General features: G+C 39.6%; 1 protein-coding gene across 1 annotated transcript in view; it reads left to right on the forward strand.

The window, feature by feature from the left end:
- The window catches only part of camk1da (calcium/calmodulin-dependent protein kinase 1Da), a 77871-nt gene extending 64065 nt beyond the window's left edge, over positions 1-13806 (forward strand). The window contains exons 6-11 of the mRNA XM_053650409.1: positions 3989-4064; positions 9631-9743; positions 10350-10428; positions 10916-11003; positions 11089-11350; positions 12663-13806. Of these exons, the coding sequence (XP_053506384.1) occupies positions 3989-4064; positions 9631-9743; positions 10350-10428; positions 10916-11003; positions 11089-11350; positions 12663-12793 (749 nt within the window). The 3' untranslated portion in view covers positions 12794-13806. The remainder of the gene's footprint in view (positions 1-3988; positions 4065-9630; positions 9744-10349; positions 10429-10915; positions 11004-11088; positions 11351-12662) is intronic.
- Positions 13807-24426: the final 10620 nt, after the last annotated feature.

Here is a 24426-nt window from a genome sequence, read left to right on the forward strand (position 1 = left end):
CACACACACACACCACTGAACACGATTCATTCTCCTATCCCCATGTCGTCCTGTAGCACTGGAATGTCAGTGAGAAGGGCACACACTCCTGAACACCGCCTTCTCTCTCTCTCTCTCTCAGTATATGGAATTGAATTATTTGAAATGTTAATAGAGTTAGCCGCATGGGTTGCTGCATTTAATCACACTTAATCACCCGTAAGGATGTGATCAAACTTCGTCCGTGTAACAAGCACTGTATTAGGTTGTGTTGTGCATTTTAATTAGACCTGTCAAAAGGGAAGAACTAGTTCATCGCAGGATTTTTTTTTATTACTTGCTTCAGTCAGAGGAGTACCTGAGCGGGCCGCTCACACCACTCTCGCATTCAGAAACAAAACTGTCTGAGGCTTGTGAGGTTTTAGGTTTGCTTAAGTCAGGGCTCCCAAGCACTTGATTTTTTTTTTTTTTTTTGATTGTTTGTTTTATTCATTATATTTTTTTTTACAAACTAATATTTCAGCCCTTTTTTTTTTTTTTGAGCCCTTTTTTTTTTTTAAACGCTGAGTGTACGGCCCATTTTAGTCTTCTTCACCAGCACTAAAAACAAAGATTTCTTCGTCCATGTACCTCCATTAGCTCCTCAACAACATCGAGTTGGGGGGAAAAAAAATAAAATCTTGATATTGAGTGACCGTGACTCATTGGAACAGGAGTCAAGAAAACGAACAGGGAAATATGCAAAACATTTTATTGAATACGTATTTAAGTAAATATCGAGGAGAAACCACAATGCCAAATTCATAATGTCAACTTCAGATCATTGGTTCAAAAAGCTGCAGAGCTAAAAGTCCAGAGGGTGGAGTCAGACCTGATCCAGCTCCTCCTACCGGAGTAGAGTTTCAGGCTGGATAAGTGTGATGTACAGCATTGTGTAGGTTAGTGTTAGGCTTCTAGGAGGAGATGGTCCAGATCCAGCTCCACCCCCTGGACTCTGCAACAAGAACCATTTGAAAATGTTTGGGATATATATATATATATATATCTTAGCTGTTACAAGGAGCATGATCAAGTTCAACCATTATTCTGCTTATAAACTGATTCTCCTGATTCTAGAGCTAATATTACCAGGCTGTTGTCTTTCATTGGATAAGGTCCATGCTTCCTAACAGGGTGAAATAAACACACACATCTAAATGTTCTTTTCACATCACGAAATTCAGCATATACGTAGTGTGTATATATATTCGTATATGTGATGCATATTGAGGTTAGATGCTTAGACACTGTTAAAGTCCAAACGGCAACGCATTAGAAGGAATGAGCTCGCTTGGTCATTGTAATTCAGGTGTGTGTGTGTGTGTGTGTGTGTGTGTGTGTGTGTGTGAGGGAGGAAGGGCAGGGATGTGTGGATTTAATGTTGTGTGATGGAGTACCATGCTGCATTAGAATGACACGAGTTCACAAGCATGTGTTCAGTATTCCTGACTCGTCTAGTCCCTGTCTCTTTGCCTTTAAATGGTAACACACTCTGTTTCTTACTTTCTCCCTCACATGTGTGTGTTTTGGATTTCACTTGGACTGTTCCAGCAGTTATACTATCTGCATCTGCCTCTTTCTCTCTCTCTCTCTCTCTCTCTCTCTCTCTCTCTCTCTCTTTCTCTCTCTCTCTCTCTCTCTCTCTCTCTCTGTATGTCTGGATATCTGTCTCACACTCTTTCTCTCTCTCTCTCACTCTCTTTCTCTCTCTGTATGTCTGGATATCTGTCTCACACTCTTTCTCTCTCTCACTCTCTTTCTCTCTCTGTATGTCTGGATATCTGTCTCACACTCTTTCTCTCTCTCTCTCTGTATGTCTGGATATCTGTCTCACACTCTTTCTCTCTCTCTCTCTGTATGTCTGGATATCTGTCTCACTCTCTTTCTCTCTCTCTCTCTCTCTGTATGTTTGGATATCTGTCTCACTCTCTTTCTCTCTCTGTATGTTTAGATATCTGTCTCACTCTCTTTCTCTCTCTCTCTCTCTGTATGTTTAGATATCTGTCTCACTCTCTTTCTCTCTCTCTCTGTATGTCTGGATATCTGTCTCGCACTCTTTCTCTCTCTGTATGTCTGGATATCTGTCTCACACTCTTTCTCTCTCTGTATGTCTGGATATCTGTCTCACACTCTTTCTCTCTCTCTCTCTTTCTCTCTCTGTATGTCTGGATATCTGTCTCACACTCTTTCTCTCTCTTTCTCTCTCTGTATGTCTGGATATCTGTCTCACTCTCTGTCTGCCTCTTGGAGTGTGTTTCTTTCTCTCTACTTTCTCTCCCTCCAGAGTCTGTCTATCTCGGTCTGTCTCTTCCTGTCTGCCTTTCCGTCTCTCCAGCTCTGCCCTTTGCTCTATCTCTATCTGTTGATCTGTCTCTTTTTTGCGCATATGTCATACTAAATATTTTAAATATTTAGTTTTAAATCGTCAAACCAAACACAACATAAAACGAAGGTAACCTGAGTAAACACACACTACAGTTTTTATTTTTTTACTGAATGAAAACGTTATCCAACATCCATCACCGACGTGGAAAAACTAATTGCCCCCTTAAACTTAGTCTGGTTGTGCCACCTTTAGCAGCAATAACTGTAACCAAACACTTCCAATAACTGGGGATCAGTCTTTCACAGCTGTCTGTCTGTCTGTCTGTCTGTATCATTTGCTTGATCCCTCTCTCTCCCTGCCTGTCTCTGTCACTCTCTTTCTCTCTCTGTCTCTCTAGCTCAATCTGTCTCGCTCTATTTTTCCTCACTATCTTTCGATCTGTCTCATGCATTCTCGCTCTCATTCACTCTCTCTCTCTCTCTCTCTGATGGAGAGTGTGTAAATGTGATGTTATAGTGCTATAAATAAATGGTTTATAGAGTAGACCCTTATTCAGCATTCCTTTGTTTAGACTGAAAAACAGACCCCGAACTGATAAAAATAGATTGTGTGCTCCACTCTGTGCGTATGTGCATGCGCACACAGTCGAGGAAGTCACGTGTCCTCTTCCAGATTTTGATGGCAGTTTGCCTCAGTTTTTGTCTTGATGAGTCCGAATAGCTTTCATAAGCGACACCATGCTCGAGCACACAATCTTTCTTTCTCTAGCAAACACAATAATGCTGAACGAGAGAAAGAAAAGGGAGTGGGGAGAAGGAAAACGAGCGTTTCAGATCTATTTGGAGTTGCTTCTAGAGCTCCGTTATCCCTCCGTGTCATGTAGCGAGCGGCAGGATTGACAGGTGTGTGTTGCAACCCTTTCTTATTCTAACAACCCAGTTACTATATCAGGCTTAAATATTTCAGTGGGATTTGAGGGTCGTAACTGCTCGAGTGTTGCGTCGAATACTTTGCCGCTGAAATGTAGTAATTTAATAATGAACGCCTGCTGCTGAAAATGTATTATCGGTGTGATTTAAAGGCAAAATATTAAACAAAAATCTCGCACAGCTAAATCGAGACTTTCACAGAATATTTCAGAGAGCAAAACTCTCAGGAGAGGTATAATCTATCTCCTCTATTAATCACAGCCACACTAGTCGTGGATGTCTCTGAGCTCAAGTATGCGCAAGTGGGTGGATCGCGCTTTCCTCCAAGTGTGTTACACTGCCCCCTGATGGTGCACGAGTAGCAGTACAATAAAGAAGGCTTCGTAGAGGAAGCCATAGCTGTCGTATGATTGGGGAGAGATGGGTGGGGACGAAACACTGTTGTTTTACCGGCTCGATAAGCAGAAGTGGAGCAGGAATTTAATCATGAATTTTTAATAATTAATAAACAGAATCTCATCGAATAAGAAAATGCCAATGGAATCACTCTAATAAGGCACTTGTAGCAACACACGTTACTGTTCTGCAGTTATTACTAGCACTTTGTGAGTTTATTGGATCTAACCCTCGTTTAGAATCGCAATCGGATCTGAGCGCGAGCAGTTTATAACTTTTCCTTATAAACTTATCTCTGTCTCTTCATTCCTCTCGTCAGCTCCTGAGGTGCTCGCTCAGAAGCCATACAGTAAAGCTGTGGATTGCTGGTCGATTGGAGTCATAGCTTACATCCTGTAAGTACTGCCTTTTCCCATGTTTTAGTATTTATATTCATGTATTCAAAAACCTCTTAGAACTGAGATAATGACTTGCTCAGTGACTCATGTGTCAGTTTGGCTGGGATTTCAACTCGCGACCTTCCGATCATTATCCAACAGCAGCCCGTGAACACACTACAGTCCTGCAGCCTTTAAAACCAGGTCCAATTCTGATTCTGGAGATGTACGTTTATATACGAGGATCTTTAAACCCGAGGTGCTGATCGGTCGCGCTTTCCGAATTATTCTGAAGAGCAAACAGGAACAGCAGAAGACTTGTGCATATGTTTCTTATTGTTTTCACATGGCGCGCCTGCAGTTCTGTCTCTCGGTCCGTTTCATACAGGGCCGTATCCAGAGTGGAGTTGAGCACACAGAGTGATTGAGTTTATACTGAAATTGCACAAATTCGGTATTCAGACATAAATACAGACTTGAGCACTGTTCAGAGAGTTACACAAGAGCTGCACATGTTGCATGGAGCTTCAGATTAGATCCCAAAACTGGAATGCCATTTGAGGGCAATATTAAATACATACACATCCATCCATCTATTTCCTGTACCACTAATCCTGCACAAGGTCACAGGGAGCCTATCCCAGGGGACAAGGCCCGGGGACACCCTGGACGGGGTGCCAACTCCTCGCAGGGCACATACGCACACACCCATTTACACACTCACACACCCATTCACACACTACGGACAATTTGGACATGCCAATCAGCCTACCATGCATGTTTTTGGACTGGGGGAGGAAACTGGAGTACCCTGAGGAAACCCCCGAATCACGGGGAGAACATGCAAACTCTGCACGCGTACATAAACATGACACAATTGGTTATTTAATTAATAACAACACCGTATGCCCACAAGGTCACTTTCATAGAGGACGACTCGGGTCGGAGTATCATCGTCGTCATCTATATTTTCTTTTTCCACCCCTACTGGAACGTTTATTTCCATCCTTGGTTTAGACTCAAATATTTTAAATGCAGGTTACAAATTCTGCCTAAATTCTTAACATTTGTTAGATGTCCCAGGGCAACAGTCAACCAGTTGTACTGCAGACACACACACACAAACTCACTCACTCGTCCTGATCCGTTACAGATGTTGTTTTCCATCACTATCTCCTTAGATGGTGGTTTTATTTTAGTGCTGTTGTAGTGTTTGTGTCTGACTCATAAAAACAAAGATTTAACGTCCATGTTCAAAATTGTGTGCGCGCATGCGCAGTTCAGGCCATGCAATCACACCTTGTCATTTCCTGTCTGAACTCCGCCCACCATTTCTATTTTTCTTTTTTTATTGATATTCCCATTTCCCCAGTGAAAACAAGCCCCCCCCCCCCTTTTTTTTTTTTTGTTATTTAATCTGTAGTGCTTATCTGAACATCTGGATTACGCATACTCTTAAAATGTCCTCGCTATAACAGAAAAAAACAAACAAAAGCAGAATCTTTCAGGCCCCTACTGCGCTGTCCTAAATCATGCAATGCAGCTTTCTTAGGAAAAAACAAATGTCTTGAATTCATTTGTTATTGTATTTAAAGTGAGATTTTCACGCATCTGTAAGATCCACGTATACGATGAGAATAACTACATGATGCATAATACCCTAGGTTTACACGTGAGTGTATGAATGGGTGTTGTATACAGTCCCCTCTGAAAGTATTGGAACAGCAAGGCCAATTCTATTTGCGCTATACACTGAAGACATTTGGGTTCGGGATCAAAAGAAGAATTTGAGCCGACAGATCAGAATTTCAGCTTTCATTTCCTCATATTTACATCTAGATGTGTTGAACATGCCAACTTTTTGTTTGAATCCAGCCATTCTTCAAGTGAACACGTGACCGTCCCAATTAATAGCTCTGAACGTCTATTCTGGGCTTCACCTCTGGAGACTGCATTTGTTGTTAAAAGGAGTAAACCAACATGAAGACCAGGAAGCTGCCTGTGGGAGAAAAACAAGCCATTTTGATGCTGAGGAAAGAGGGAAAATCTATCAGAGCCATTGCACAAGCTACTGTATACTTATGCTCAGCTAAAAATGGGCTACTCTGCCACCACAGGTGCCATGTTGTACGTTGTTTAACACATCTGGATGTAAATATCAGGAAGTGAAAGCTGGAATTCCGATCCATCATCACGTATTGATCTCAAACCTAAATGGGTTCCGTGTATAGCACAAACGAAAGAATTGGCCTTGCTGTTCCAATACTTTTGCAGGGGACAGCTTGTGGTGTGTGTTTGTGTATGCTTGTGTGAATGTGTGTGTTTGTGTATTAGTATTAGTGTGATGTAGTAGACCGAGTGTGTTAAATTGCCTGTCGTCTGCGCTCCTCCATTAACCAGCGCATCAGTGTCGAATCCCAGCCAATCACGTTCACTCGGAAACGCTCTCTCACGGCTGATTGGTCTCCTCTCAGGTATGAACATTACATTAGCAACAGGGTAAAACCAGCGCTTATTCGCCAAGCATCTGCATAGCAATCCTGACATCCGGAGAGGAAGACGCAAAGCTAATCGGGTGGAAATCAGGCAGAAAATTACCATCCATACCTCCACTTTGGCACTGTTATCCTGTGTAGCCGAGGGGAAAGGCATTTCAACAAGTTTGATGACGAAAAGGGAAGGGCCACGGGGGTGGGGGTTTAAATTCCAGGAAATGCATTTTTATAATTTATTCTTCCTTCATGCACAGGCTTAATCCACTTAATCCTCTGTCTTCTTGCCTAGCAGGCTGTGCGCTACAAGACTGTGGTGAAGACATGAGTGTGTATTGTTGATTTGTATTAACGTTATTCCAGTTATTATTCAAATTAAATTATAATTTCTTTATTTTTTTTTAAAATCCATGATAAAATTTTCGACCATTATCCTTAGCATATTTGTGAAAGAACGCTGAAGCGACACGTATTGTACGTCTAGTCAAAGGTCTGTTCGTTTCACTATTCGTCAACTAACTAGCTTCGCTACCTATGAATATCTACAGTTCTGTGAAAAAATATTTGCCCCCATCCTGAGTTTTTCTGTTTTTGTGTCTCTCGTGCTAAGTAGTTTTAGATCTTCAAACAAATTCTAACATAAAATAAACGCAACCTGAGTAAACACACACTACAGTTTTTATTTATTTATTTATTTGTTTGTTTGTTTGTTTGTTTATTTGAAGCAAAAATAATTATCCAACACCTATCACTAATGTGAAAAACTAATTGTCCCTTAAACTTAAAATCTGGTCGTGTCACCTTTAGCAGCAATAACTGCAACCAAACGCTTCCGATAACTGGAGATCAGTCTTTCACTTACTTCTAGGACTAGGACTTACTCCTACGCTCTGGATCGTTGTCTTGCTGCGTAATCCAGTTGCACTTGAGTTTCAACTTACAGACTGAAACCGGACATTCTCCTTTAGGATTTTCTGGCAGAGAGCAGAATTCATGTTTACATCAATTATTGCATGTTACACAGGCCCTGAAGCAGCAGAGCATCCCCACACCATCACACTTCCTCCACCATGTTTGACCATATGTATAATGTTCTTTTTGTTGAATTTGGTGTTTGATTTATGCCAGATGTAACGGGACTCCTGTCTTCCAAACAGTTCCACAGAACATTCTCCCAAAAGGTTTGAGGATCATCAAGGTGTGTTTTGACAAAATTCAGACGAGCCTTAATGTTCTCCTGGGTTAGCAGTGGTCTTCACCTCGCTACCCTTCCATGGAAGCTATTATTGCCCAGTGTCTTTCTGATAGTGGAGTCATGAACAGTGACCTATATTGATGCAAGAGAGGCCTGTAGGTCCTTTGATGTCGTCCTTGGCTCTTTTGTGATTTGATGGATGAGTCGTTGCTGTGCTCTTGGAGGAATTTTGGAAGGTCGGCCACTTCTGGGAAGGTTCACTACATTGCCGAGTTTTTCCATTTGGAGATAGTGACTCTCGCTGTGGTTCTTTGGAGTCCCAGAGCCTTTGAAATAGCTTTGTAACCCTTCCCAGACTGATGTATTTCAATCACCTTCTTCCTCATCATTTCTGGAATTTTCTTTCAGTTTTGCCATAGTGTGTTACTGGGTAAGACCTTTTAACCTACTTCATACTGTTGTAAAAGTTCTATTTAAGCGTTGATGTGATTGACAGGGTTTGCAGTAATCAGGCCTGGTTGTGTCTAGTCCAGCTGAACTCCATTATGAATGCAGTTTCATAGATTTGGGGAATTAGTAACTACGGGGGCAAATACATTTTCACACAGGCTCAGTTGGTATTGGATAACTTTTTTGCTTCAATAAATAACATCATCGTTTAAAAACCGTATTTTGTGTTTACTCCGGTCACCTTTGTTTCATCTTCGATTTTGTTTTAATTCCAGAAAAAAATTTAGTATGAGAAGAAATCAGTAGGTAAGTTAGCTAGGTTAGCAATTTCTTTAGTTGTTAAAGAGCGTACTTTAGTTATAGCTCTTCTCTGTCTGCTATCGCTATTGTTAACAGCTACAAGAGTAACTCTCTAACAAGAAATATTATACTTCGTTTATTTATACTTGTGTTGAGGCTTACGTATCAATGGGCTTGTAACTTTCTTATCCGAGACGATGGTTGTTACTACCGTCCCGAGTTGACAGTACTGAGAAATCAGCTGTTAGGTGAGCGTCTGTCACACACCAATCTCACAAACATTCATCCAAACACTGATTGTTGATTGGCAGCTCTTTCTCGTTGCCAACTTACCTTTCTGCTTCAGATCAAGCCGTCTCTCTGGTTTTTTATTTTATTTTAAATCTTTTTGTCAGCGCATAGATCCGTTGTTTTTACATTCATTCTGATATGTCGCCTAAATGCCTTTTTACATTCATTCGGCTTAAGGCGCTCCACAAAAACACTTAGGCCCTGTTATGTGATACAATACGATTCTTAAGGCAGTGATTCGATATTTGATGATCACTGAATCTGCTTTAATACGATATGATTTTGATTTAGTAATCTCGGATCGATACGTGAACAACTTTGTTCAGAATCTTGGGTAAGCCTGTCTTTAATCCATGAATGATGATGACATAAAGAAGAAGTACGTTAAAATGATAAGACTTACAAGCAAATCATCTTGCTAACCTATTTAATCATTGGTTTAAGACTATGAATTCTTTTTTTACACACCAGTTTTCTGTACTTTTTTTTTCAATGAAAATCAATTCATAACCAGTTATATTTAATAATAATAGAATATTAATTCTTGCCTTTTAAATCGATGCATTGATCCAAATGGTCTGACATTCCTTCTTTGTTTGTTATTTTAAAATGGCCTCCCGTTAATGGATGCGGTTTTATACAGGACATTTAATGCGGGCATGTCTTTTATCTGCACAGTTTTATCATCTATCTGTCCGATCTTAATTTGCATCTGTCCAAAAGTATTTGTGGCTCTGCAGTAACCTAAAACAAGATGGTTTCGAATGCCAAATGTAATTTATTCGTCTGTATAGTCGTTGCCTCTGCCACGTGTTCTAGTAAAGATGGCTGGTCTGTTTTGTGTGTTTTCTTTCAGGCTGTGTGGATATCCACCTTTCTATGACGAGAACGACTCCAAACTCTTCGAGCAGATCCTGAAAGCCGATTATGAGTTCGATGCACCTTATTGGGATGATATATCTGATTCAGGTGATCAGCTGAACGTGTGTGTAATTTGAAGTTGAAGGAGTTAGTTAATAGTTCAATCTTTGTTGTGTGTTGCTCCCTGGTTCAGCGTAGCCTTCCTGATTTAAATCGTCTCAGCAGTGGAATTTATAGGCGTAGTATTGAGAGACGTAGTCACGTAAATACTCGTAAAATTTTATTAGTTTAACTAACTGTTAAATCCTGACTTGCTTACATCTGTAACACATACAGTCACAGACACTCAAACGTGTCCTCGGTTATCCATGAGTAATCCATGACTGGTCTGCCAGTAAGAGTGAAAAAATGTAAGAATGGTTTTACAGGAAAGTGTCTCACCACATGTTTATTTCTCTCTCAACATTACTCATTTACTCTTGGTCTCCCTAAAATACACTTCACTCTATTTTTGTGATTCTTTTTTTTCTTTTTTTCTTTTTTTTTTTTGATGAGTGTTCAATCTAAACTTTAGTGCTTTTCACACACATTCCAGACCCTCTGCTACAAAACCACAAGACGTTTTCATTTTTTTTCCCCCCCTTCTGGGAATGGAGTAATTAGTCACTTTGTGTTTGCTGGCTGTGTTCTCAGTTTAGTGTTTGTTCTCTCCAGCCAAGGACTTTATCAACAGTTTGATGGAGAAAGACCCCACTAAGCGTTTCACCTGTGAGCAAGCTCTGCGTCACCCCTGGTGAGTCTCGTTCTCCGATTCGCGCTACTGCAGAGGTCTGTAACGACCAGGACGCAGGAAATAACACTGCGTCGAGGACATATTGTATAGTATTCTATATAGATTAGCTTTTAAACAACATGATCCTTGCAGCCAGACACCAAGACCAGGCTAGAAAGGAGCCTAAATAAACATGTTATTTTGGTAAATATAATTCGGCCACAGTTACATATAATGGGTTTTCCCAGACGCCAAAAATATTTAAATTATCAGAAACTGGATGAAGACAATGTCCGATATGTCCATGTTGTAAGAACAGATAATATTTGTACAGTAAACACTTTATAGCTTGTAAATCTTGTCAGTGTGTCTTCTTGATCTCACTTGGATTATTTGCTTGTTTTGGGATCAAACCCTGAAGCCGTTATTTGCTGTACCAATAATCATCAGCATTTATAATGCAGGATTTGCAGGAATAATAAATGGACTTGTCTGGCTTTTCTTCCAGGATTGCCGGAGACACCGCTCTCTGCAAGAACATCCACGAATCGGTCAGCCGTCAAATGCGTAAAAACTTTGCTAAGAGCAAGTGGAGGGTAAGTCAGGCCTGTGAACAGACATCTTGACACACGTAGGTTCAAATACAGCAGCTCAGCCCATTTCTGCATTTGTGTGTAACAGCAAGCCTTTAACGCTACGGCGGTGGTGAGGCACATGAGGAGGCTGCAGCTGGGCAGTAGTATGGGCGCCAGCATGGATGGCGCTCACCCGAACAGCAGCGCCCAGAGCCGAGGGCATGCAGCAAAGCAGCAGACACCACCACCGAACCAAACCCTGAACCCGGTGTTAAACCTCAGCCAAAACCAGAAACCTGCTCCTAACCAGAACCAGTATCACATCAACAACATGTCTACAGAGTCTCCTTCTATAACGCGTAAAGACTGTAAGTAAGACCCTGTAGTGTTGTTTGTGTGCTTGTATATTAACCATTTGTGGTGGATTTCTGACCTTCAACCTCTGGGAAATCTGTAGTCTTCTCCTGACTGTTCTCAAATCAAGATCTAACCTATTTCCAGCTCTTAAAGATATTTTTCTTTTCATGACATATAAACATTATAAAAGATCTGTAAAGTAAAGATAAAGCACATCTACAACCACTGATTAATTCATCAACTATAAATCTGTACGAGAGAGAGAGAGAGAGAGAGAGAGAGAGTACATTCATCATGATAGAAACCCAAGAAGAAAGATTCGTTCAAGTTAAAGACACTTACAGATCTTGTGTTCCTAATATAAACTCTGAAATACCATTCGAGAGTTTAGGGGTGATGAAAGAAAACCTTTTTCCACCAACTTAGCTGCGTGTGAGGATCTTCAGGATTAACAGCAGCTCTGACTCAACTGAGCGAAATGCTTGAGATGGGTTATACTGCTTCTGGAGATCGGTGGCTTGTCTGACATCATAATCAAGTCTTTTTGGAACTCTGGATGTGGAACTTAATAAGCAAATAAGCAGGCAGTGTAGCTTGAATAAGACCGAGCTAATGTGCTCTGACTTTCTCCTGGGAAGGATGTGGACCACTGTTTTCTGGTCTTACTGAAGATTCCTTAAAGAGGCAGCAGGGCAAGCAACACCTTACAATTGTTCAATCTAAAGGTTATGAAAGCAAGCACTAGTTTACCAGCATCATGTGGGGGTTGGTATATTTCTTACTTTCTCTGTTTTCCAGTTTCCCAATTTCACAATTACATGGGCATTAAATGATAAACCACCTTCCTGGGTTTTGGTGTCAGAGAAGCTTTTCATTAAGTCCTTTAATCAAAATTTAGGAGAAGGACGTTGCTAAGCTTTTGTATGTTTAACGCAGTGTCATTATGCGTAGCTGTGCTGCTGAACCTGGACAAACTAATAAGTATGATTATGTATAATCAGCATAGACGAGAGAGTCAAAATTTGTAAAAAAAAAAAAGAATGTACTTGTGAATTACAAGTCTAAAGGAAAAACAACAATGGGCCTAAAATAGAGCCTTGTGAGATGCCGTATGACACTTGGTCTCGAAGGTATGTTTATTACTCCTACAAAATGGTAATGGTCTGTCCGGTAAGATCTAAATCAAGCCAGAACTTAGTGTCTTAGTAACGATGTTTTCAAGCCCATCCATTATGAATATCCTGGTCAGTAATGTCTCAACAATATAAAATATGAAACATAACTACAATCCAACTTGCTAATGTGCATGGTGGTCTTTTGTAGGTACGGCACCTCCTCACGCTTCCTGTTCTTTGGCATCCGCAGCCGCATCCCAAGCTCCAGGGGCGGAGCCCTGCAGGCCACACCCCTCCTCCGTTGCCTCGGTGAGCACTGTGTTAACTGGGACAAAGTGACGCCAGGTCCTGCGGGGGGAGAGCTGGGAGGCCACAGCCCTGTAAGCCACGCCTCTCAGACCACCCCCCGCCCTGCCTTGCGGACAGGCAGAGGACTCACCCACCCACTGGTCGCCATAATTAACCATTGAGAGACTCGACACTGCGCGCCACTTACTGCACACCGCAACTCGTCCTGCTACTCGAACCCCACGCTATCAGGGGGGCACGACACACGCAGACAGGATGAAGAGGTCTAATTCACTTATAAGAGTGGAATTACGTGGCCAGGCTTGAGTCTTGTATGAGAATAATTGCGTGTTGTGTTATGAATGTGCTATGAATCACAGCAGCCATTTTACCCTCCGGTTATGACTCGGAAAGGACTTCAGAGGAATGCACGGGAGTAAACGTGAAGTGTGTCTGCCTTGAGCACCTTCAGGCAGAACCAATGTCAAATAGTTTTTCTTATTCTACATCTCTAAGCTCTTCCCCTCGTATTCTCTCTCTCTTTTTTTTCCCCCCTCTCACACTTCTGGCACTTCCTATAAGCTGTGTTTGAGTTGACGAGATTTTTGCAGTTTTATTTCTAGAGTTTCTAGTCGTTCTCTGGTTTTCGAGTTTTCTACGATCTGTCTCACAGACCTGCAGAAGTGCTTTATAAATCATGTTGGACTGTTTCGAACTGTTAATCTGGCTCCAAGTTGTATGTGTTTGTACATGGAAGTTCCACAGCTACTGACTACGGATTTGCTGTAGTCCTGCAGTGTTGGATTGAGAGTATAGAGTTTATTACCACATCACAAGATTCATCCAGATATTTGCCTCAAATATGATTTTTCTATTTTATTACATGCACGCATACACCCAAGCAGTGATGACTGATGATGGTAGCACTGTTATATACTATCTTTTTCTCAGTCTATCCATTTCATGTTTACACACCGATGCACACACATTGAAAGCCCCTGAAAAGCCATGGCAGCGTTGCTTCACACCCAGTGTACGAGTTCTCAGGGAATTCCACAGTTGCACTGGACATATATATATATATATATATATATATATATATATATATATATATATATATATATATATATATATATATATATATATATATGACCGTATAAATGAAAATTCTTCCATGTCTCGGGTCGGTCTCACCCCTTAGCCACACTAGAGCCCGTGATAGACAATGTTACAATTAGGATATGTCCTGTACACCATTGTCCACCGTAACAATCTGTCTCTCCGAATCGTCCGAGTCAGGCAGTGAGTATATGGGCTAGGGCTGCCCCCTAGAAGTCAACTAAATGCTTAGATTTATGTCGTCATTTATGCGCTTGTTTATATTTTAGGTTAATTATAGTTAAAACCGTCATTACATCTTGAAGTTTGAATTATTTAGCTAGTCAATTCTGTTTAAAAATTGCACTTAATACTGAAAGATGGAAGTGAAAACTTGGACGCACTTTTCTGTAAACATTTGTAAAGATGAGTCCAAAATGGTGGAATGTAAACTCTGCAAAAGTCATCACAGTCCAACTTTGAATACGGCGTATAACGTTTAAAAATAAGCGTGAGGCTAAATTGTAGCTGATTTTCCAACAGTAAATTAGCTGGGGGGAAAAAATTTGAATTTAAGAAACATTATCTGGATCTTTATTTTGATCATTTCTGAGTTTCGACCACTTTTTTTTTTTTTTTTTTTTCCTCACCCAAACAACTTGCGTTGATGTTAGATTTAAATGAAATGGAAACATTGTGAACTGGGGGTGTGGTTTATTTAATTAACAAGCGGTCAAAATCCGAGACACGGAAAACATAAAGCATCAAAAAATGATTTTGGCTGACTTTTTTTTTTTAATACAAAGTTTACAAGCATGAATAGGAAATATTTCTACTTTCAGCTCATACAGGATTGCGCAGAGTGTTCTTTGTGATTGTTGCAGCCAAAAATGCTTATTTTGTGGCGGCTTTTTTCTAAATTTACGATGCAGCTTGCGGAGGTTTTTGTGCTTTTTTTTTTTTTTTTTTTGCGGAAAACTACTTTGAATTGCAATCGCGCAGTGATGTTTGTTGGTAAACGAGCCCGTTTCAGCTGTTCTCGTGTTCGACACGCATGAATCGAAGAGGGCTTTGTCAGAATGAGCGTTGTGATGACGTCACATGATGCGTCTTGGCCCAAATCTGTGGAAAGATCTGCGGTAGTTTTGACAGATTTGCACGCGTCTCCGAATATTGCGCAGTTTGCTGGATTTTGCGTTAATTTCTGCGATCGCAAAATCCCATAATCCTTGAGGGACTGTGGGGGCTGAAGTGCTTTGGTATAAAATCCTAAAACATTGGTCATCAACTGGCAGACCAGGAGCCGGATGCTGACCCAGCATCCTATTTCAGCGGATCAGACCATGTACGGTACACGAAAAAATACCAATCAACACTTTAAAAAAAAAAAAAAAAACGACCGCAGCGACTCTAAATCTGTCTGTAACAGATCCCCTATAGATGCCAATCATGTGTTTATGCAAATTATTCATCTGAAGGCAACTACTCATAGCAGAGTCTAGCTGCAGGACAAAATCTAGCTTAACAATGAAAACAGATTGTATAAACACAAATGGACAAATAAGTTTGTGTCAAATTCAAAACAGACACGTGCAGTCACGTTATGTGTTTATCTAAAAAAAAAAATTTAAGCAAGGAATTTTATGTAGCTGGACTTGTAGCTCCAAAACAACACATTACGAGCTAGTGTTGGACAGACGAGCAAAATGACATGACAGGAGTTTGTTAGCCTGTCAATCAAATAAGCCACACCCCTAGGTCATTGTGATAAGAGGAGATGCATCTTTTAAGGAGAGAACTTTCCTTTTGTTTAGCCTCAGAAATGATCACAATAATGGATAACGATTCAGATCATGGGTTTCCATCACATTTTTAATTTCAGTGTTACAGCATGACTGTTTCACAGATTTATTTCATTTTTTTATTATTATTATTATTATTTAGACTTTAAACACATTCAAGTAATATAACATGTATATATTGAAATCGGGTAAGTCTTTTTTGACATTTATTTATTTATTTATGTATTAGCGCTCTCTATGAAATTCGGCCATTTTGGTCAACCAAGAAAAAAAATAATTGCTTTGGAAGATACACTAGAAAAAGAACTTTGTTTAGACTCAATGATGGATAATAAACTTATCCATGATAATAAAGATCATGGGGGGTTTTTTTTTTTCTTTTTGTTTTTAATAAAAGTCCTTAGTAATATATAGTGAAAAAGCTTTTATTTGAGATGCAAATTATTTTTAAGTTCTTTGTTTTTGATATAATTTCTATAAATTTCTCTTATAAAAGTCAGCCTTTTTGGTCAACCAAAACTGCAAAAAAAAAATGATAGCAAGTGCATGAACACAGTCTAATGTTTCCCATTAATTTGATTAGACTCCCATTATTATTATTGCTATAGCGATTATTATATAATGAATACAAGACAATGACACCTGTTTCTAGACGTGTTCACTAATTTCCATCTTCTTCTATTGGCAGAGAATTTTGCTTCTTTCTAGAAATAAACACCTGAAATAAGCCAAATGATCTGCCAGTAGAATAAGACAATCAATCAGTTTGAAATGAGTAAAAAAATATCTCAAATATGCTTAAATCTCTTACGTTTAACAATCAAATAAAGAAAATATTAGTTGAATTGACCTTATGTTACTAAGATATCATGGGGGGAGGGGTTGCAGTGAAGAAAATCGTTAGCTGGGGACAGCCCTAATATAGCTACATATCATGTAAATATGTGTCACAGATCTGTGTGTGGTAAAATCAGACATGTATCTAGTAAAAACAAATCCAGACGGGGTGGAATTGAACTAAAAGTTAAGGGCTTTAAATCACTTATTTCGGTTATTCCGAGACCAGTGAGTCTCCTTGACCGTAAACACTTCTGAGTGTCTCGCTCTGTCTCCTGCAGCCTTTACAATGTGTTGCTATTGCAGGAGAAGTGTAAGTGTGTGTGTGTGTGTGTGTGTCTGTGTGTGTGTGTGTGTGTGTGTGTGTGTGTGTCTGTGTGGGGTGAAGGGTGTGTCACTTTCTCCTAAGTGCCATCAGAAACGTCGTGCAACTTCCTTCCATGTTTTTTTTTTCTTTTCCTTTTCCCCTGAATGTCTACATGTTGGTGATGTCACAGGATTTATCATTTATCAGTGTATGCCATTTTGTCATTTCATGTTAAAGGTGTTTGAGATTCTTGGCAGTTTCTGTACATTTCTGTGTTGTTGAAGATGTTAGATGTTATCGATGCTCTAAGGTACCCATATACACCCGGCAGAGGCCTGAGATGAAGACCGTTTCTTTCTGTGCAGTACCGTATTTTTATACTGAGAGAAAAATGGAACTCTTTGTGGCCGTCTTTGTTTCTGTTATGGTATTTGTGTGTGTGTGTGTGTGTGTGTGTGTGTGTGTGTGTGTGTGTGTGTGTGTGTGTGTCTCACTGTCTGTGTTTATATGAGGTCATGCCTGTGGTGTTTTAAAGACAATGTGAAATGTTAAAAAGCATTTTTCTCCCATTACGATGTAATCCGATTGGACGGTGAGACAAGACCTGATCTCATTGGTTAATTCCAGATTATGAGAGAGAAATTTTGTCTTTTAAGGCCAGGAACCACACCCTGTTAGGCCCTTGAATTATTCATTTTGTAAGTCTTTCCTGTTGAAACATGAAACTGTTGTATTACAATTTCAAAAATGTATTAAAATATGCAAATAAGGCAGAGAACTTGCATTTCACAACTCGCCTATTTATCAAAAATGTTCATCCGTGCACTTTTAGCATGGTTTTATGGACAAAATGTCAAAGTCAAAACTACCCAAGATATTAAGGGGGAAATCCCCGACCATCCCAGAAAACTGTTCATATTTCAGCAAGAAAATCTCTATCCAGGGACTATATAACATCGCTTTATAAAACCCTTTACAGTGATTTAAAAAAAAAAAAAAAGGACGAAGAAAGGAATAAAACATAGCAGGATGTGGTATTATGGGAAATTAATCAACAATGAGGCATGCTGTCTAGACATTACCACACTGTTTAAGTTTATTATTGAAGTGATAGAACTTGAGAGAGTACTCATGAATGACATTATGGCTGTGATTTGGGGTTTTGGGTTAAAAATTTTTTGTCATTTGACAAATGGTTTACTTTTTAGCCATTTATGGTTACATTAATATTCACTATAATGCATTAGTGCATGTTGTCACTTATGTTAAAGCAGCTGTAAACGGTCATTCCCTCATCCGCCTCTCTTTATCTCTCTTTAACTAAACTTTTATTTTTAAAAAATAAATAATTCAAAACCAGGTCCTGAAGACTTGCAAAGCACTGACACTGGAGACTCCTTCCACAAACGTCTCCTTACAGAAAACGTTACCAAATCAACGATTATACATGTTTCTTCTTTAAATATCAAACCTGCATTTAATTGCTTTATAATTAGGTTTCAAATTGTGAGCAATCAGAGTCTAGAAAAGTATCATGGTTTAATTAAATAAAAGTTGTAAATTTGCTGTTTTTTTTTTTTTTTTTTGCTGGTGGCACCTGGCCTTAAGACAAAGCGCTGAAACTGGAGACTCCTTCCAAAGATGTTAAACAAACATCTCCTCACCGAAAACCTATATTAGAAAATCAACGACTACACATTGTTCTGTGTTGAACAGCAATGTTTTAAATGACCGAGATCGAGAACCCAACATTACAGTGGTGTAACGAGAGACTAACCTGGAAGTATAGTCCGTTCTCGATGGAAAATGCCCAAAAGACGGGATATATTTGGCCGTAAAGGAGTGATGGTGGTAAATCATGAACGATACGAACGAAGGTTTAAAAGGTTCTGATTTCAGGTCGTCTTTAACGCCATTAAGTCTTGGTGTACGTGAAAGTAGGAGATGGTTCCGGGGTTAAAAATGTTGCATGGCGTCATGTTCATTGAAAAGTGCGTACAAATCTCTCTATCTTTCTCTCTGTCTCAGTCTCGCGCGCACACACACCCACCATTGAGTGTTAATAATAACAGCGATGATGATGATGCGAGCTGACGTTATGCCTAATCTGTGTTCTTATTATTTTGTGTGTGTGTGTGTGTGTGTGTGTGTGTTTTGCGTTTATTGTGGTCTTTCGTGTGTTTTATGTCCAGAGTTTGATCACACTCTTGGTCCAAAGGCTTTGTAAATAGATTGTGTACAGTACAACTCCTGAGACATGATGTTGAGGAGACATGATGATTAAAAGTGTGTATGGTCTTTTGGAATGCAAACACGTTTGTCCTCTAAACACTGCCTTTTCTCTGGAGCTCTGTCGCAGTGTACTGAACACACACACACACACACACACACACACACACACACACATACATTTGTCTGTAATACACAGCTATTGTTGTGTATGTACATTTGTATGTTTTTATTGTATTGACTGTCTGCTCTTCAGTACCGTTCCCTCTCTCTTTTACAGTCGATCAGAAAAATCACGCTCCTATTGGACGAAAACGAGCCATTTCACAGTATCAGTATCGCAGTCCTTATCAACGGTGGGCATTTTAGACATAATACTTGGTTTCGAATGCACTTCTATCGTTCTACAGAATCAAGTCCCACTACGACATTATTTCATGGTTTACCTACTCAGGCGTCGCGATTGCCTCTTTAAATTAAAAGCTGTGATTGACACATGTCTGTGCCACCCTCTAAACTGTGCAGTGTATTCAAATCGTCCCTCAAAAATATATATATACATATATATGTATATGTATATGTGTGAAGGACTCTGAAAATTACAGCATGGTATCCGCTGACAGCCAGGCAGCATCGCTGATATAAAGTGTAATGAAATCAAATGATATATATTTTTGTCAGCAAAAAAAAGCATGTCTAAAGAGCAACCTCTTAAAAAAAAAATAAATAAAAAAAAAAGTGTTCATGTATTTCTAAGCGCCCTTACGTATATATAAATATATATATATATATAAATAAATATATACATATAACACATGTTTTGATGACGCAGGTCTTGTTCTCACCGCATCTCCATGGCTGCCCTCTCCAAAGTTGCCCAGTGAAATGTGAAATATATACTCTATATGCATGTGACAAAACTATGATCCATATTTTGGAGTGGCATATGAATTACTAACGTTACTGTGATGTGAACCTTCTGTTAATATGGGGCTTGTATATCCAATGCCTTTGACAATCATCTGCACATATCAAGAGTTTATATGCCATGCTGTAAAGAAACAGGGAATGAATGTTTTTTTTTTTTTTTTCCTCTCTAATAAATCCTGAATGATTAATGCGTCTGTGTTTTCAATGGGGCGGCGAGTTCATTTCCTTATTATCCCATAACTAGACGCGTAGTTACTGGATAATGTCCGAGTCATACGGCGTGATTAAAGGGTTAATATGCGCTTTAATATTAGCTTCTCATGACGTCGAAACCTACACATTTTGAATTGTACAACAGAATAGAAAGCATGTAGGTGCCCTCCAGAATTATTGGCACCCCTTGTAAAAATGAGCATGTATGTCCAAGCTCAAAATATCACTTATTTTATCAGTTGTTCCTCTTTATATATAGATTTTTTTTTTCCTCATTTCCATGAATAATTCTGTGTCAGACAGGCACTAGGTCTAGGTCTTTACGCACGTACATGTACAAAGTGAAACACGTAAAGGATTAACACGAACAAAATCCATACCAATGTGTCATTTATTAAAGAAAAGAAATCATGCAGTTTAACAGTAAGTGTTAAGATTTAATGTTGTGGAGCGTCTGAGAGACAAGTTAGTTCCCGTTATCGCTTACGTTACAGCCGCAATAAACCGTCGTTCCCTCACTAGCTTTCTCGCTCTTGCGCGAGAAACGTAGCTTGCCATCGTAGAAAGCGCACACACTTCAACACTTCAATGATTATAGGTTATTCGTTGTATAACAGTTTATGATGATTATGCAGAGCGTCCATATTACAAGTCCGTGTGTATCAGCTTTTACTACACAAACAATAATGTATTAGAACGAGTGCATTAATGTAAACCTATGTTTATGTTACAGCGCGAACTACTGTCCGAGCAGTGCGGTTATACAACGATAATGCATGACTTCTAACCAGTAAATCAGATTCAACTGTGCTGTGGTATAAAGCATGTTAAATCAATGAATTCTCAATTCGGAATGGTTAAAAGGTGTTAGTTAATTTTCTACAACAGTGTGGTCTTGGTAAGTAGTGCTAGCTGAAAAGTAAGTCAGGTTCCTATCAATGCACTTCTTATAATATGTAGTTTAAAGCTTCAAAATGGCTCTCGAAAAACCAAAGTAATAGCAATTAAGACGTAGTTGTACATGCACAAAATTATTTATACAGCATGACGATGCACCTGTGTACAAAGCCAGCTCCATGAAGACATGGTGTGTTAAGGTTGGACTGGAAGAACTCGAGTGTGACCTCTGACCTCAACCCCACTGCACACCTTTGGGATGAACTGGAACCTCAGTTCCATCCTGAGAACCTCGCCATCCCAACATCAGTTCCTGATCTCACTAATGCTCTTGTAGCTGAATGAACACAAATCCCAGCAGTCATGCTCCAAAATCCTCCTTAGGAAAGCCATCCATCCATCTTCTATACGGCGTTATCCTTTTCAGGGTCACGGGGAATCTGGAGCCTATCCCGGGGAGCATCGGGCACGAGGCGGGGTACACCCTGGACAGGGTGCCAATCCATCACAGGGTACAATCACATACACATTCACACACCCATTCATACACTACGGACACTTTGGACACGCCAATCAGCCTACCATGCATGTCTTTGGACTGGAGGAGGAAACCCCCGCAGCACGGGGAGAACATGCAAACGCCACACACACACAGGGCCACGGTGGGAATTGAACCCCCGACCCTGGAGGTGTGAGGCGGAGGTGCGCCCCTCCTTAGGAAAGCCTCCTTACAAAAGTGGAGGTTATTATAACAGCAAAGAGTGGACCAACTCCATATTAATGCTCATTAATGCAATGTGATGTTAAAAAAAGTCAGGTGTCCACATATTTTTGGCCATACAATAATACATTTGATTATTGTTATTTATGTGTTATTTATTTATTTAACCACAGTTCTGTTGAATTCCCAGCTGTGATGTGTTCAGAAAGAGTTGATTAACTTTCTGTAACAGCAGCTCTGACTGTTTAATCTGTAAGGCAACTCACAGGTTCAAATGAATGTACTCGTTCTAATACCTTATCACTTCCATAGTCACAGCTCATACACAGGGACTTGTATGGCAGCCGCTCCACTTCATCCATGTCTAATAATAAACAGATTTTTAAAAATGTGTTGTTATATACGTACCTTCACCGTCCACTTTATTAGGAACACCTGCACATTTATGCAGTTATCTAATCAGCCAATCATATGGCAGCAGCACAATGCCTAAAATCATGCAGATACAGGTCAAGAGATTCAGTGAATGTTTACATCAAAACAGAATGAAAAAATAAAGGTGTGATTTCTGTGGCTTTAACCATGGCATGGGCTGGTTTGAGTATGTCCAGTTTGGGTGAGTCTGTGCGCACGATAGCTTCAGATTCTTGTTATTAGCTAGCGGGAGTGGAACCTGATGTGGTCTTCTGCTGTTGTAGCCCATCTACCTCAAGGTTTGATGAGGCGTTGTGTGTTCTGACATGCTTTTCTGTGCACCACAGTTGTAAAGAGTGCTTATTTGAGTTACTAAAGACTTCCTGTATTCTCAGACCTCCTCTATCATCAACAAGGTGTTTCAGCCTGCAGACACTCCGCTCACAGGATGTTTATAGTGTTTTCGCACCGTCCTGTGTAAACTCTAGAGACTGTTGTGTGTGTGAAAATCCCAGGAGATCAGCATTTTCTGAAATACTCAAACCAGCCCATCTGGCACCAACATCCATGCCACAGTTAAAGCAACAGAGATCAGATTTTTCCCCATTCTGATGTTTGATGTGAACATTAACAGAAGCTCTTGACCTGTATCTGTATGATTTTATCCATTGCCCTGCTGCAACATGATTGACTGATAACTACATGAATGTCCAGGTGTTATATATATATATATATATATATATATATATATATATATATATATATATATATACGTATGTTTATAAGTGATAACAGGAACTAACTTGTCTCATAGATGTTCCCCAACATTAAATGTTGCTACAAACAGATAAATGGTATAAATGTGTCATTCTTTAATAAATTAAACATTGGCATTCTTGATAAATTGCTGTGGTATAAGAGGAATAAAACCCTTTAGTTATTGATTATTTCCCTACAGCAGCACACACTATTGTATTACTTAAACGAGATGCTGTGATTTCTCCTGTCAGAGTGTAAAGCAGTTTTCCCAGCGATTACATTTTTACCTCCAAAATTATCTACCGAACATAAACAACGAATAAAACTATGAGCCCTGTTAGTGACTACATCTAGAGCCATTTATAATCGGTAAAGAATGTGCCAGTTTGGTTCTGTTATTTTTCTCTCTCTTGTATTTGTCAGACAGAGGTGTGATTCACTGCAGGAGTAATTGTGGATTGTTTTGTATTTTGCACTTTGTCAGTGATTGCCAGGGATGCTTGGGTGAAAATAAGGCGTGATCACAAATGAAGCCAAAGACAGATTCACAGAACCTTTTTAAAACCCCTTTTCTAGCCACTTGAGTAGTCACACATTAACACAGAAACTTGAACACAAAACACACAATGGTGAGTACCTCTGTGAGCCCTTGGCAAACTTTAAGTATTCTCTTAAGAGCTCTTCACCTCCATGATTATCTCCTACCGTCAGAAAGGTCATGGCCTCTAAATTCTTTCACACGGCTTTAGGGGATCAGCTGGAGGACAAACACTCATGCCAATCTTCCTCCTCTTACTCAATCAAACTTCTCCAAGCTTGTCTTTTCTCACATACACACTGCAGTAGAGGCAAACTACAGTCTAGAGAAGGTATGTTAAAGGTGCAACAGGAGATAAACGACTTGGTCATACACTTATTTCTATAAAAATTAAGTGATACATTATTTTCCTCTCTGATGAAGCTCTTCCTAAATATTCTATACCTGGTGCCTTCAGAATTCTCTTCCTTTCTCATGTAACATGTTCTGATATGCAAATGATCATGACAATTCAATGAATATTCAAATTTTGGGGTGAACAATTTAGCTAATGTAAACAAGCTAACATTTTTCACTCGTATTTCATTTATTTCATTTTATTGTAGGCGAACGGTGATAACACAGGCCTGTTCAATGTGTGTACACACACACACACACACACCAAACGTGGCTTTGAGTTCTGGCATGTTGGACAAATTTAAAAATATACTTAACAAATCCAAACTTCTCTTCTGCTTGTTGTTCTTCACCATGTTGTCTTGCCAAATGTTTGGGTGCCGTCTTTGCGAGCGTTCTGGATTGGCCAAGATAATTGTTCCAATAATGTATTCCTTCAATTATTTAATCAATAAGTGATCAAATATATTTGTTTTTAAAAGTATATATTTGTTTTAACCAGTTTGAACCATCTTAACCTGCACAGTGCTGCCAACTCTTTTC

The sequence above is a fragment of the Ictalurus furcatus genome, chromosome 19 (assembly GCF_023375685.1).
Source record: "Ictalurus furcatus strain D&B chromosome 19, Billie_1.0, whole genome shotgun sequence".
Taxonomy (NCBI): domain Eukaryota; kingdom Metazoa; phylum Chordata; class Actinopteri; order Siluriformes; family Ictaluridae; genus Ictalurus; species Ictalurus furcatus.